The 16390-nt window shown below is 44.8% G+C and overlaps 1 protein-coding gene across 4 annotated transcripts in view; it reads right to left on the reverse strand.

The window, feature by feature from the left end:
* SCUBE1 (signal peptide, CUB domain and EGF like domain containing 1) overlaps window positions 1-12976 on the reverse strand; it is a 299572-nt gene extending 286596 nt beyond the window's left edge. For all 4 annotated transcript variants that reach the window (XM_044281074.1, XM_044281072.1, XM_044281073.1 and 1 more), the window contains exons 1-2: window positions 12842-12976; window positions 10929-11051 (exon numbers count right to left, since the gene is read on the reverse strand). In XM_044281074.1, coding sequence (XP_044137009.1) covers window positions 10929-11051; window positions 12842-12932 — 214 coding nt within the window. In that variant the 5' untranslated portion in view covers window positions 12933-12976. The remainder of the gene's footprint in view (window positions 1-10928; window positions 11052-12841) is intronic.
* Between the last annotated feature and the right edge of the window lie 3414 nt (window positions 12977-16390).

Consider the following 16390-nt stretch of genomic DNA (forward strand, 5'->3'; position numbering starts at 1 on the left):
TCTGTGGAGGACGCTGCTATATGGGGGATCTGTGGAGGACGCTGCTATATGGGGGATCTGTGGAGGACACTGCTATATGGGGGATCTGTGGAGGACGCTGCTATATGGGGGATCTGTGGAGGACGCTGCTATATGGGGGACCTGTGGAGGACACTTAAGGGGGACCTGTGGATGGCACTGTTATAGGGGATGAGTGGAGGACACATAGGGCCATGAGGGGGGCCAGCTTAAGACATATAGCATCTTATGCTGGTCCTCCTCATGTGTCCTAAACTGGGCACATAACTGCCTTTTGCATGTAAAGTGTTTTACTAGTGTGTGTGTGGGTGAAACAATCTCTCTCCTAACAGGTCCGGCCTTTGTACACTATGAATGCAATGCACTGCAGCGAGCGGCAGCGAGGTGGCCGGCCGGCGCGTGACTGACGTCACTTAGTAACGCTCCTGCTTCCTGAAGTGGGAGGAGCATTACTAAGTGACGTCAGTCACGCGCCGGCCGGTCACCTCGCTGCCGCTCGCTGCAGAGCATTGCATTCATAGTGAGTACAGAGGCCGGACCTGTTAGGAGAGAGATTGTTTCACCCACACACACACACACTAGTAAAACACTTTACATGCAAAAGGCAGTTATGTGCGCAGGGCCCCTTTATATATAATTGCAGCATTTTCGGGTCGGCCAAATCGCCATATCGCATTTGGCGATTATCGCGATTCGATTATTTTATCGATTTATCGTGCAGCCCTACTATATACCTGTACACACTGCATCTATTATACTTCGTACCTCACATATCAGTACACTGCTGTATACACTACGTGCAGAATTATTAGGCAAATGAGTATTTTGACCACATCATCCTCTTTATGCATGTTGTCTTACTCCAAGCTGTATAGGCTCGAAAGCCTACTACCAATTAAGCATATTAGGTGATGTGCATCTCTGTAATGAGAAGGGGTGTGGTCTAATGACATCAACACCCTATATCAGGTGTGCATAATTATTAGGCAACTTCCTTTCCTTCTGGCAAAATGGGTCAAAAGAAGGACTTGACAGGCTCAGAAAAGTCAAAAATAGTGAGATATCTTGCAGAGGGATGCAGAACTCTTAAAATTGCAAAGCTTCTGAAGCGTGATCATCGAACAATCAAGCGTTTCATTCAAAATAGTCAACAGGGTCGCAAGAAGCGTGTGGAAAAACCAAGGCGCAAAATAACTGCCCATGAACTGAGAAAAGTCAAGCGTGCAGCTGCCAAGATGCCACTTGCCACCAGTTTGGCCATATTTCAGAGCTGCAACATCACTGGAGTGCCCAAAAGCACAAGGTGTGCAATACTCAGAGACATGGCCAAGGTAAGAAAGGCTGAAAGACGACCACCACTGAACAAGACACACAAGCTGAAACGTCAAGACTGGGCCAAGAAATATCTCAAGACTGATTTTTCTAAGGTTTTATGGACTGATGAAATGAGAGTGAGTCTTGATGGGCCAGATGGCTGGATTGGTAAAGGGCAGAGAGCTCCAGTCCGACTCAGACGCCAGCAAGGTGGAGGTGGAGTACTGGTTTGGGCTGGTATCATCAAAGATGAGCTTGTGGGGCCTTTTTGGGTTGAGGATGGAGTCAAGCTCAACTCCCAGTCCTACTGCCAGTTTCTGGAAGACACCTTCTTCAAGCAGTGGTACAGGAAGAAGTCTGCAAGGTAAGAAAAACATGATTTTCATGCAGGACAATGCTCCATCACACGCCTCCAAGTACTCCACAACGTGGCTGGCAAGAAAGGGTATAAAAGAAGAAAATCTAATGACATGGCCTCCTTGTTCACCTGATCTGAACCCCATTGAGAACCTGTGGTCCATCATCAAATGTGAGATTTACAAGGAGGGAAAACAGTACACCTCTCTGAACAGTGTCTGGGAGGCTGTGGTTGCTGCTGCACGCAATGTTGATGGTGAACAGATCAAAACACTGACAGAATCCATGGATGACAGGCTTTTGAGTGTCCTTGCAAAGAAAGGTGGCTATATTGGTCACTGATTTGTTTTTGTTTTGTTTTTGAATGTCAGAAATGTATATTTGTGAATGTTGAGATGTTATATTGGTTTCACTGGTAAAAAGAAATAATTGAAATGGGTATATATTAGTTTTTTGTTAAGTTGCCTAATAATTATGTACAGTAATAGTCACCTGCACACACAGATATCCCCCTAAAATAGCTAAAACTAAAAACAAACTAAAAACTACTTCCAAAAATATTCAGCTTTGATATTAATGAGTTTTTTGGGTTCATTGAGAACATGGTTGTTGTTCAATAATAAAATTAATCCTCAAAAATACAACTTGCCTAATAATTCTGCACTCCCTGTATACTATATACCTGTACACTATTATACCTCGTACCTCACATATCAGTACACTGCTGTATATACTATATACCTGTACACTATTATACCTCGTACCTCACATATCAGTACACTGCTGTATATACTAATATATATATATATATATGTTCACACTTACTCTATTATACTGTATAATATCTGCAATGTGTATATATATATTATAGAGCAGGGTACTGATGTAAGAAGTACAAGATATAATAGATGCAATGCATACAGATATATGCGGTCAATTATACACTCACCTAAAGAATTATTAGGAACACCATACTAATACGGTGTTGGACCCCCTTTTGCCTTCAGAACTGCCTTAATTCTACATGGCATTGATTCAACAAGGTGCTGATAGCATTCTTTAGAAATGTTGGCCCAAATTGATAGGATAGCATCTTGCAGTTGATGGAGATTTGAAGGATGCACATCCAGGGCACGAAGCTCCCGTTCCACCACATCCCAAAGATGCTCTATTGGGTTGAGATCTGGTGACTGTGGGGGCCATTTTAGTACAGTGAACTCATTGTCATGTTCAAGAAACCAATTTGAAATGATTCGAGCCTTGTGACATGGTGCATTATCCTGCTGGAAGTAGCCATCAGAGGATGGGTACATAGTGGTCATGAAGGGATGGACATGGTAAGAAACAATGCTCAGGTAGCCTGTGGCATTTAAACGATGGCCAATTGGCACTTAGGGGCCTAAAGTGTGCCCAGAAAACATTCCCCACACCATTACACCACCACCACCAGCCTGCACAGTGGTAACAAAGCATGATGGATACATGTTCTCATTCTGTTTACGCCAAATTCGGACTCTACCATTTGAATGTCTCAACAGAGACTCATCAGACCAGGCAACATTTTTCCAGTCTTCAACAGTCCAATTTTGGTGAGCTTGTGCAAATTGTAGCCTCTTTTTCCTATTTGTAGTGGAGATGAGTGGTACCCGGTGGAGTCTTCTGCTGTTGTAGCCCATCCGCCTCAAGGCTGTGCGTGTTGTGGCTTCACAAATGCTTTGCTGCATACCTCGGTTGTAACGAGTGGTTATTTCAGTCAACGTTGCTCTTCTATCAGCTTGAATCAGTCGGCCCATTCTCCTCTGACCTCTAGCATCAACAAGGCATTTTCGCCCACAGGACTGCCGCATACTGGATGTTTTTCCCTTTTCACACCATTCTTTGTAAACACTAGAAATGGTTGTGCGTGAAAATCCCAGTAACTGAGCAGATTGTGAAATACTCAGACCGGCCCGTCTGGCACCAACAACCATGCCACGCTCAAAATTGCTTAAATCACCTTCCTTTCCCATTCTGACATTCAGTTTGGAGTTCAGGAGATTGTCTTGACCGGGACCACAACCCTAAATGAATTGAAGCAACTGCCATGTGATTATCTAGTCAACCAATCACATTAATGAGAAATAGAACAGGTGTTCCTAATAATTCTTTAGGTGAGTGTATATTATGTTTATTGTGTGAGGTACACAAGGTAATAGTGGTTGTAACTGTCTGCAGTATTATATATGAGTAAGATATGGGTACAAACAGGGAGGGAGGAGGTGGGGTCAAATCAAGTGAAAAGGGGAGGGATAGGAATTCTAGACTGGAGCTGGAACGGAGCCTGTATTTTATATAATTAGGGGGCAGGGCCTTTGGTTCACTGTGGTCCCCCTCCCCTGAAGTCCCCATAGCAGCTGCATCGTCTGCGAGTACATCACTGCGAAACAGGTTTGCCATTCAGGACTCTGGAAAAGTTGGGACATAACCCCTTGTGTCAGGAGTTATATAGGTGTAAACACGTGCAAGTTCTCCTTAGATAGACGTTGATATTAGAGCAGATTGTTAGAACACACTGTATGTAAAATTTATATATACACTACGCGCAGAATTATTAGGCAAATTAGTATTTTGACCACATCATCCTCTTTATGCATGTTGTCTTACTCCAAGCTGTATAGGCTCAAAAGCCTACTACCAATTAAGCATATTAGGTGATGTGCATCTCTGTAATGAGAAGGGGTGTGGTCTAATGACATCAACACCCTATATCAGGTGTGCATAATTATTAGGCAACTTCCTTTCCTTTGGCAAAATGGGTCAAAAGAAGGACTTGACAGGCTCAGAAAAGTCATAAATAGTGAGATATCTTGCAGAGGGATGCAGCAAAGCTTCTGAAGCGTGATCATCGAACAATCAAGCGTTTCATTCAAAATAGTCAACAGGGTCGCAAGAAGCGTGTGGAAAAACCAAGGCGCAAAATAACTGCCCATGAACTGAGAAAAGTCAAGCGTGCAGCTGCCAAGATGCCACTTGCCACCAGTTTGGCCATATTTCAGAGCTGCAACATCACTGGAGTGCCCAAAAGCACAAGGTGTGCAATACTCAGAGACATGGCCAAGGTAAGAAAGGCTGAAAGACGACCACCACTGAACAAGACACACAAGCTAAAAAGTCAATACTGGGCCAAGAAATATCTCAAGACTGATTTTTCTAAGGTTTTATGGACTGATGAAATGAGAGTGAGTCTTGATGGGCCAGATGGCTGGATTGGTAAAGGGCAGAGAGCTCCAGTCCGACTCAGACACCAGCAAGGTGGAGGTGGAGTACTGGTATCATCAAAGATGAGCTTGTGGGGCCTTTTTGGGTTAAGGAGGCAGTCAAGCTCAACTCCCAGTCCTACTGCCAGTTTCTGGAAGACACCTTCTTCAAGCAGTGGTACAGGAAGAAGTCTGCATCCTTCAAGAAAAACATGATTTTCATGCAGGACAATGCTCCATCACACGCGTCCAAGTACTCCACAACGTGGCTGGCAAGAAAGGGTATAAAAGAAGAAAATCTAATGACAAGGCCTCCTTGTTCACCTGATCTGAACCCCATTGAGAACCTGTGGTCCATCATCAAATGTGAGATTTACAAGGAGGGAAAACAGTACACCTCTCTGAACAGTGTCTGGGAGGCTGTGGTTGCTGCTGCACGCAATGTTGATGGTGAACAGATCAAAACACTGACAGAATCCATGGATGGCAGGCTTTTGAGTGTCCTTGCAAAGAAAGGTGGCTATATTGGTCACTGATTTGTTTTTGTTTTGTTTTTGAATGTCAGAAATGTATATTTGTGAATGTTGAGATGTTATATTGGTTTCACTGGTAAAAATAAATAATTGAAATGGGTATATATTTGTTTTTTGTTAAGTTGCCTAATAATTATGTACAGTAATAGTCACCTGCACACACAGATATTCCCCTAAAATAGCTAAAACTAAAAACAAACAAAAAACTTCTTCCAAAAATATTTAGCTTTGATATTAATGAGTTTTTTGGGTTCATTGAGAACATGGTTGTTGTTCAATAATAAAATTAATCCTCAAAAATACAACTTGCCTAATAATTCTGCACTCCCTGTATATATATATATATATATATATATATATATATATATATATCTAAAGATGCAAGGCTAAGAAGGTTTTCCGGGTGCATAATATTGATGATTCACTGGATAAATCATAAACATCAGATTGCCAGGGGTTCGACTCCTGGCACTGAAAATCAGCTGCTGGAGGAGGCTGAGGTGCTTCGGTGAGCGCCAGAGCCTCCTCGAAGCTTACCAAACACATTCCCTTTATGGGACTGAGCTGTGAAACCCATGAACGTGACATAACTGGCCTAAGAAGAGGCTGCAGCGCTCCCCAGAGCGCCTAAGTTTATTCAAACAGCGGGAGTTGTCGAGAGTCGGACCACCACCGATCTGATGTTGATGACCTATCCTGAGGATAAGCCATCAATATAAAAAATTCAGACAAACTCTTTAACCTTTAAATTATCCCAACCATAAAAACTGCAGGAAGTCTGAACACAGAAAAATATTCCCTGTTTGTTCAGTTTCTGCATAGAGCTTGCTTCAGAGAAATACTTTCTTGGAAACTTTGCCTTAACATCAGCACTGTACAGTAACTTAAAGGGGTTGTCTCACTTCAGTAAGTGGCATTTCTCATGTAGAAAACTTCCCAAGCTGTGAGCTCTGCATTGCGATTGGACTGCACTACAGCCAGGGAGAAGGAACGTCCAGGGAGAAACGGGGCAGACTCCTCCCTGGTGTTCCGATAGTAGGAATTACCACACAGCGCGCGAGAAGGTAACGGGGCCACAGCGGGTGAACAGAGCGGCACCCAGGGATAATAGTAAGTGCAGTGAGATCCCTGGGCGCCGCACCACATATACAGATAGTTATCTTACAATGTTTGGACCTATGAAAGGCCCTCTTTAATAAGTTTTTCAGGGTCCCTTCACATACACTGGCGCAGCAGCAACATTGGTGGCCCGCCCCCTGTCCCTTCCGCCTACAGAATGAATTCTGTTAAGATTGTTTTCTCATTCGTTTTTAACTTCTCAGAAGAGTCACATTGGTGGAGTAAGGTGGACTGGTGGCTGCTGGGAACCCCAACGATGTAGGAATGACAGGGGCAGGGCAAGTCTTGGCATTTGCCCCTCATGGTGTCATTGAGACAACATATGTTCTTGTATGGTCCCCCCCTCCCCCTCTCTTTTGTGTTTTTCTCTATTCTCCTCAGATGCTCAAGGTAGCAGGTGACAAGGTCAGCATTTTGATTGGCCAAGATGGTTGCTGACTGGTTGCTGGGCATTGTGCTATTTTTAACCTTTGATGTGAATTTGGGGTATTTAGGGTGGTTCATACTATCACTTCCCCAGCAGGCCAGGAAACAACAGCATGATGCCTGCTGCTCTCACTGCCACCATCCCATCCATTGTAGAAGAGAGAATAATGCTGCTGTGATAGCGCCACCCACAGGGCTGCTTTCATAGTAGGTAAGTACTTGTCCATGTCACGGCAGAACTACTTAGATTTGTCATGCAGGAGTTTCGAAAAGCCGAGCTGTAGCCCCAGTGTCAATACCGACAGTCACACAGTTTTCCAGGAAGTGTCTAGCAACTTGACAGAAGAGGTACAGAGTGAAACCCCTAATCCAAAATGCAATGGGCCCCCGTCTGCCATGTGCAATTTATAATGATGGTATTTTATGTGGCAGATAGGACTTTGTGCCCCCTCAGGCACCAGAACTTGGGTGAAACTGCTTCCTCTGCAACCTCTATAGTTATGCCCCTGCGCTACTAGTATGGTAAATCACACAAACTGGTATGTGCCTGTAGGAAAGCAATACAAAGACAGACGTGCACACAGACATACGTGAAGCCGAAAACATGAGCCATATAACAGTGCGAAACCTTACAGCCCCAGGACGAGTATATAACTACATACTTACTATATGGGAAAGGCTACAATGCAGTCACTGGTAAATCCATCCAGCATAGCCTCCTAGCTACCATGTGCAATACATCCTTCTGCATCTGTACATGTCCCCTACTAAATGTGCACGTTTAATATATCATGACACATTTCAGCAGTATTTCCAACCAAAATACAAAAATCTCAACCAGTAAATCAGTAGTCAGAGTGTCAAACTGAAATACTGCAGAGATACTGAAATTTGTCTGTTGAAGTGCCTCTTTTAGCAAAAGCAGAAACATGAAGTACAGCCACACTGGTTGTCACCTTTAAAAGGAGTTATCCCACCAATCCCAAGAACGAGCTATGTGTCAGTCCCATGGACTCTGAACGGGTTGGCAACACGCATGTCCCAATGCTCTTCTGAAATGGGGCCACAGTACCTTTGTTCTGTGGATAGGTGACAAAATAGCTTCTAAGATGTAAGCGATGTAACTGTAAATCTATCAGTATGTTCAAGCAATACCAAAATCACAAACTACCAAGAATTCAGGGTAAAAAACAACTTAGCTGTTTTCAATTTTGCTAAAATAGCTGCCACAATATCTGACTGGAAAAAAAATGTCTGCCACAATATCTGACTGGAAAAAAAAAAATGTGTGACACAATATCTGACTGGAAAAAAATGGCTGCCACAATATCTGACTGGAAAAAAAAAATGAGTGACACAATATCTGACTGGAAAAAAATGGCTGCCACAATATCTGACTGGAAAAAAAATGTCTGCCACAATATCTGACTGGAAAAAAATGTCTGCCACAATATCTGACTGGAAAAAAAATGTCTGCCACAATATCTGACTGGGAAAAAAATGTCTGCCACAATATCTGACTGGAAAAAAAATGGCTGCCACAATATCTGACTGGAAAAAAAAATGTGTGACACAATATCTGACTGGAAAAAAAATGTCTGTCACAATATTTGACTGAAAAAATGGCTGCCACAAAGATGCTAATATATCTGTCAGTGAATGAAACCTAACCTCCAAACACTGGCTACTGCTCCAACTTCTGATTGACTGACACTTGATTAGCTTAACTTTTTGTGTGAAATGCTCTTTCATGCTGCTTTCACACATAGGTTTTACTCCTGTTGTTTCTGAACTTTTGCATTTTAGTGGTGCCTTTTTTTGCACCTGTGTTTTTTTTTTGGGTGCATTTTTTGCAGTAAAAACACCAGCTCCAGGTATTAGATAAAGGTCTGTGGAAAATGCAGGACAAACAAACCTTTTTTTTTTTTTTTTCTAGCGATGTTTTTATTCATTAGGTGCCTTTTTTGTCTCACTGTCTTATTGAAATCAAAGGGTCCGTTTTTAATGGCCATGTAGACATATTGCTAGGTCCAGACCTGCACTTTATCTTTAGAATGGAGCCTACAAAGTAAAAGAGGGCGCACCGCGCATGTGCGGCCGCCCTCCATTCATTCCTACAGGAGCGCTGAAAATAGCCGAGCGCTGGCTCTCCGCTCGACTTTTTTCGTAGCTCCCATAGGAATGAATGGAGGGTGGCCGCACATGCGCGGTGCGCCCTCTTTCACTTTGTAGGCTCCGCTTTAAAGATATTGGGGGTATATTCTAGCAATATGCCCCCAATGTCTGAGGTGAGACAATCCCTTTAAAAACAAAAATACATATATATTATGCACACACTTACCTCATCCACTTGAACGTGCTGACACTCGCTTTGCACTTGAAGGACTTGACGCTCCCAGCGTCTTAACGTCACATGTCAGGTCCTTCCAGTGCAGAGAGAGTGTCAGCACATTCAAGTAGATGAGGCAAGTATTTTTTTTTTTTTTTTTGAACCAAGCAAAATTTGGGACTAATTAAAATGGGGGCATTATAAATACAGGGGGGCATTTCATACATAAGGTGGCACTATTAGGGGGTATTTTATACTTGAAGGAACACTACAGGGGGGGATTTTATATACAGGGGCACTATTGGGGGGATTCTTTATACAGGGTGGCACTGTCAGGGACCTTATACATACTGGGGCTATTATGGGGGGCATTATAGAGCCTGGGAGTATTACAGGGGGGCCATTATAGATACTAGGGGCACTGTGGGGTGTACTGAGGACACTGCAGGGTTGAGATGCAAAAACAAAATAAACCAATGAAATTCATCTGTTTTTCATGGCTGTTTTTAACATGCAAAACGGCAATTAACTGGGAGAGTGTCCGTTTTAACAGCTGTTTTTTTTACCGTTGTGTGCATGTTTTTTAGCGTCTCTATAGGCAGTGATATTATTTATTTTTTTTGGGCGCACACCATTTTAACTGCATATCCCTGATCCATCGTGTGCATGTATACTTAAAAAATAAATAAAAAAAGACGCAGCACAAAATGCAGATGCTCCAAAAACCGCACATGAGCTTACTCTGGCGTTTTTTTTTACTGGTACAAAAATGCCAATGCAAATTCAAGTGTGGAATCCGCCGCTTGCTTCCGTTATTCTTGTTATAGAGGAGCAGAGCGACGGAAATAGACAGCGGTGGAACGAACTTGGCCTAAGTACCCTGAGGGTACATCCGCGCGTAGTCGAAATTGTAGCTTGAACGTCTGATGCGTTTCTTTGCTGCATTTCCGCTGCAAAACCGCGTGTATTACTTTCGTTTTTTGGCCATTGCCACGGGTGAAATCCGAAGGAGAGGTCCGCAGCATAAATTGACATCCAGGAGATTTCTAATTTACACAGAGTTTTTTTTATACGCTGCATGTGGATAACCTTTCTTGAAAACCGAGATAGCAAATCTGCAGCTAATCAGTCAAGTGTGAACCCAGCCTTGTTATCACGGGAAATGGCGCTAACATTTAATAGATATACTATGCCTTTCAATAAACCCTGCTCCATCTGTATGCACATTTAGAGGAAAGCACTGCCTTGGTTCCAGCTCCCGTTTGGTGCCTTCCGACTGCCACATACGCCTAGGACCAATGTATTATTTAAGGCGGTATAATAAAGTGGCGTGTATACAGGTCACGTTATTGTGCCGACACACACACGCACATTTACCAGGACTGCCATGTATGAATGGGTGACTCCAGCAAGAAGTATCTGTAGTGTAGAACAATCATCAGACACAGCAGGGGCCCTCAGCCAATAAACAGCAGGACTGGAGGGCGAGCAGCTGTAAATCTGCATTAATCGGTTCAGGAATTCAGCTATTTACGAAGATTTAAGAGTGCAAACAAATAGCAGCCCAGGCCAACTGCTTCTTCTTCTCCTTCCTACCTTCACATTGTTTCCCCTCGCCCTTATAACCAGGCTTGCAGATGCACTTGTAGGATTTCGGGGTGTTCTGGCAGATGGCATCAATGTGGCAGTCGTCTGTGCCCATCGCACACTCGTCGCTGTCTGCAGTGGAGAAGAGGGTCATTAATAATAGGGACACTATAGTGCACGGGGCTTTGCACGTTTTTTTCACTATTGTCTCAGATAGAAAACAGATGCTGGGCGAGCGGCACAGGTGAAATAAAGGAGGCTTGTCGGGGGCTGCCCGTAGGACGGGAAAGAAAAATATCACTGAATGATTAAAGGAAATGACCATGGTATGGGGGGAGATTTGCCCGTCTGCAGACAATTACAAGACAATATGACAAATATCGTCAAGGGAAGCAATTAACCCTTTTGCACTAGGCATACATAGGTGCAGATGTAGCAGAGCTAGATTTGTCAAACTCTTGCAATCATTCACCAAGTTGGAGGAATGTGGTAAATTGGCTTGCAACACCAGATACGTTATAATATCACTATAAATGATGGCACATTAGAAACCTGGTTCTATTACTGTTTATCGAACTAACTCAGCTCTGCTACACCTGCGGGTATGTATTTATTTATACAGATATGACAGAGTTTCTTACTGTTTATAGTAATAGGACAATCATTTATCAGTTATTGTGCAACGGACGATATGAAGACCTGATACAATTTCTTAACCCGAGGAAACAGAATCAGTTCTGCTGCATCCGTGTGTGTATATAATCTAGAGAAGTGGAAAGACGCCAACAGATGTAGCAGAGCTAATTAAGTTTATTATCCATTCACAATCTAATTTTAATCTGGGGTTTGCATAGGAATTTACAAATTACAAATTCAGCTCTCCTACATCTAAATAGATAGATATGAGATAGATAGATAGAGATGAGAGAGATGGATATAAGATGGACCGATAGATACGAGATGGACCGATAGATACGAGATGGATAGATAGAACTGAGTTGCAAAGTCCCCTGCCTCTGAATTACAAATACCCTAGGGCCGCTGACTGACGCCTCTTATGTCAATCCTTGTATCCATCTTCCTGGAAATTCGGTTTTAATTGATTCTTCCACAATTTTCGCTATGTAAACATCTGGGGCTCAGGAAGATCAGAGCAGATTAGCCGGGCTACATAAATAAGGGCGATGTGTCGGCTCCCTCTCCTTCAGCTGCTGAAGTCCTTACAATTACGATATAAGCTTTTCTTTAAGGCCAATTACAATTAGCAGATTGCAGGAAAGTGAGGCGATATTATCCGTCAATGCGGATCCTTGTTTCCTACGTTGCAGGTGAGATGAATGGCAGCAATAATAGAATGACATGGCTGCAGCAACATAAGGGCGAGTTGGAGCCAAGTGGTCATTTAAAGGAGCCGCGTTCTATTTAAAGGGGAAGATCAAGACTGAGAAATAGTCATCACGCTACTTAATTTACGAAATTGAAATTTAAAAGGACTGGCTCATAATCCTATTCTGAGGACTCAAATCAATGCAGTGACAATTGAAGAGGAGTGAAAAGGGGGAAATTGCAAGTGAAAACAAATTGCCAGGGGGCAGAATAAACAGCAGGGAGTGGACACAGCCATTAGGGCACAGGCAGAGCTGGTTTAATGACAATCTAGGAAAGTTTGCAGAATGATCCCGCTATGATCTATCCACCTCCTTAGTACAAAGGAGCAGCAGCAGTCCCATGCAGCCTGTACCCATCCAATCCATAAAGCACTATTACAAATCAGGGGCCAGCACCTCTATTTTTATAATGCTCCATCCGGAGCACTGAGATTTAGGCACCAGGTTCTGAGATCTGCACTCTATGGCACCACATAAAAGTTTAGGGGCGCTGATAAGACCCCGGCAACCTAGAAAGTTTGAGGCAGATCTTACCTGAGAGACCGCTGCCTCCTGTGAAGTCGTCCCGGGAAATAATGGAGAAGAGCAAGCAGAGATACCACCATGTGCACCCCAAAGCCCCCATGATCCCGGAGCCGGCACCAGCTGATGTTACCAGGGAAGAGCCACGCTCGGCACTGCCAGGCTAGGGGCGACACGAACGGACTGAGTGACAGACGCACGCTGATTGGCTAAGGCGCACATTGAATGGGCGGGCAAGCAAGGGAATTAGCCAATTGCAGGTGAAGGAGGGAGGGACGGGCTGAAAAGACGCCCCCTCTGCCGAGTATTTCTTTAGTTGGTGAAAAGTGTTCTATGACCCACTGACCAGTACAACCAGCAGAGAGCAGGGGAGATCACTGGTCAGTGTCCAGCACAACATACAGAGAGCAGGGGACGATCACTGGTCAGTGTCCAGTACAACCAGCAGAGAGCAGGGGAGATCACTGGTCAGTGTCCAGCACAACATACAGAGAGCAGGGGACGATCACTGGTCCATGTCCAGTACAACCAGCACAGAGCTGAGAACTATCACTGGTTATGCTGAGTGTCCAGTACAACCAGCAGAGAGCTGGGGAGATCACTGGTCAGTGTCCAGCACAACCGACAGAGAGCAGGGGACGATCACTGGTCCATGTCCAGTACAACCAGCACAGAGCTGAGAACTATCACTGGTTATGCTCAGTGTCCAGCAGAGAGCAGGGGAGATCACTGGTCAGTGTCCAGTACAACCAGCAGAGAGCAGGAGACAATCACTGGTCAGTGTCCAGTACAACCAGCAGAAAGTAGGGGACGATCACTGGTCAGTGTCCAGTACAACCAGCAGAGAGCAGGGGACGATCACTGGTCAGTGTACAGTACAACCAGCAGAGAGCAGGGGACGATCACTGGTCAGTGTCCAGTACAACCAGCAGAGAGCAGGGGACGATCACTGGTCAGTGTCCAGTACAACCAGCAGAGAGCAGGGGACGATCACTGGTCAGTGTCCAGTACAACCAGCAGAGAGCAGGGGACGATCACTAGTCAGCATCCAGTACAACCAGCAGAGAGCAGGGGACAATCACTGCTCAGTGTCCAGTACAACCAGCAGAGAGCAGGGGACAATCACTGGTCAGTGTCCAGTACAACCAACAGGGGACAATCACTGGTCAGCGTCAAGTACAGCCAGCAGAGAGCAGGAGATGATTACTAACTAGTCAGTGTCCAGTACAACCAGCAAGAGAACAGGGGATGATAGTCAGTGTCCAGTAGAACCAGCAGAGAGCAGGGGACGATCACTGGTCAGTGTCCAATACAACCAGCAGAGAGCAGGGGACGATCACTAGTCAGTGTCCAGTACAACCAGCAGAGAGCAGGGGACGATCACTAGTCAATGTCCAGTGCAGAGAGCTGGGGGACTATCACTGGTTATGCTCAGTGTCCGATACAACCAGGAGAGAGCAGGGGACGATCACTGGTCAGTGTCCAGTACAACCAACGGGAAAATCACTGGTCCGTGTCCAGTACAACCAGCACAGAGCTGAGAACTATCACAGGTCAGTGTCCACTACAACCAGCAGAGAGCAGGGGATGATCACTGGTCAGTATCCACTACAACCAGCACAGAGTTGGGAACTATACCTAGTCAGTATCCACTACAACCAGTGCAAAGCTGGGGACGATCACTGGTCAGTATGCACTACAATCAGCACAGAGTTAAGGACACTACAACCAGCACAAAGCTGGGGATGATCACTGGTCAGTGTGCAGCACGCCAGACCTGCAGGGTATTGCGATTGTGAGGTCACGGTTTATGGGCAAGCGAGGGTTACTCACAATTTGTAGGGAAACCCTGGGCAGGCGTAGAGCAGTGATGGAGAGGCTAGCACAGAAGTCCTCTGGGGCACTCTCTGTATGTAGGGACCAGGCCTGATGTTGGGGGAGGTGCCCTGGATGTTGCAGATGTTTAATGTGCCTGGGGGCAAGGTCCCTTTAAGAAACGTGACGCCAGTGCCTGTAACGGTGGCACACTGATTTCTAGTTGTAGTAAATGAGGAACACGATGGTATGGTGAACCAAACTTTGCTTTACTGGTGAAACAGTTCAACTTTGTACAGTTGGGTGTCAATACAGTTCCATATATCAGGTTCACATCACAAGCAGGCTTTCACAATAATGGCAGGTATACTGTTCCTTGCAAGATACTCAGAGGGCAACAACAACACACTCAGATCAGGCTGTACCTCCTCCTCAGAAATAGTGTACACTGTTCATTAGAACTCCTGTTTGGTCTTATCCCAAGGCCCGGATGCCCTAATACTGGCTTTATCCTTGGTAGAAATCTTCCTCCCGTATTTATCCTTGCTTTACACCTATAATCCTTCTGCCCTTCAGCTTACTTGTTTTAGCTGGAAACACTGGCTCTGCTTGGCTTGTGGGAACTGCAGGTTTCTCCCAGGAGGCCCACTCTTCTCTTGGGGTGACTCTTCTGAGCTAACATAGGCTCAGGAAAACTTCAGGCAGGCTATACTCCTTCATTAGCCTCCTGATGGCAACTAGAAGCCTGGACTGTCTAGCTGCATGTCAGGAGGAGGCCCTCAGCATATCTCTGGCTGGTGCCTTCTCACTTCTGCCTCCACAGACTCCTAACTACAGACTAACTCCTCCCTGTCTGGGCCTGAACATGTATACTAGGGGCTCCCTATCTCCCTCTAGTGTCTAGGATGCTACACTACACCCTAATAGGCCTGCTGCACATATCACAGGGGAACTATACACATAAAAGCATATAAAAATACATTAAAATGAACGGTTAAATATACTGCCACTGTCCCTTAGGAGTAGGAGGACAACATGGCCCAATTGACCCTTGTGTAGTGCCCACCTCTCGTCCACTACAACCACCACAAAGTTGGGAACTATGACTGGTCAGTATCTACTACAACCAGTACAGAGTTTGGAACTATCACTGGTCAGTGTCCACTACAACCAGAAGAGAGCTGGGGACAATTACTGGTCAGTGTCCACTACAACCAGCACAGACTTGGGAACTATCACTGGTCAGTATCCACTACATGACACCTGTGGGTCAGCTGCCAGCTGGGACTATCCCAGGAGGTTGCTGTCTGGTTGCATCCTTGTAGCGAAGGCCAGACCCCTGTACAGGGGTTAAAGGGTAAATACCAGGGGATCACCAGAATAACGCCCTTAGGCCTCTTTCACATGAGCGTGACGGATTAGGTCCAGATGCGTTCAGGGTGCGTTCAGTGAAACTCGCACTATTTTGCAAGCAGGTTCAGTCAGTTTTGTCTGCGATTGTGTTCAGTTGTTCAGTTTTTTTCCGTGCGGGTGCAATGCGTTTTGATGCGTTTTTCACGCGCGTGATAAAAAACTGAAGGTTTATAAACAACATCTCTTAGCAACCATCAGTGAAAAACGCGTTTTTCACCCAGCCCCATTCACTTCTATGGGGCCAGAGCTGCGTGAAAAACGCAGAATATAGAACATGCTGCGATTTTCACGCAATGCAGAACTGATGCGCTAAAAACAACGCTCATGTACACA

Source organism: Bufo gargarizans, chromosome 2 (assembly GCF_014858855.1).
Source record: "Bufo gargarizans isolate SCDJY-AF-19 chromosome 2, ASM1485885v1, whole genome shotgun sequence".
Taxonomy (NCBI): Eukaryota; Metazoa; Chordata; class Amphibia; order Anura; family Bufonidae; genus Bufo; species Bufo gargarizans.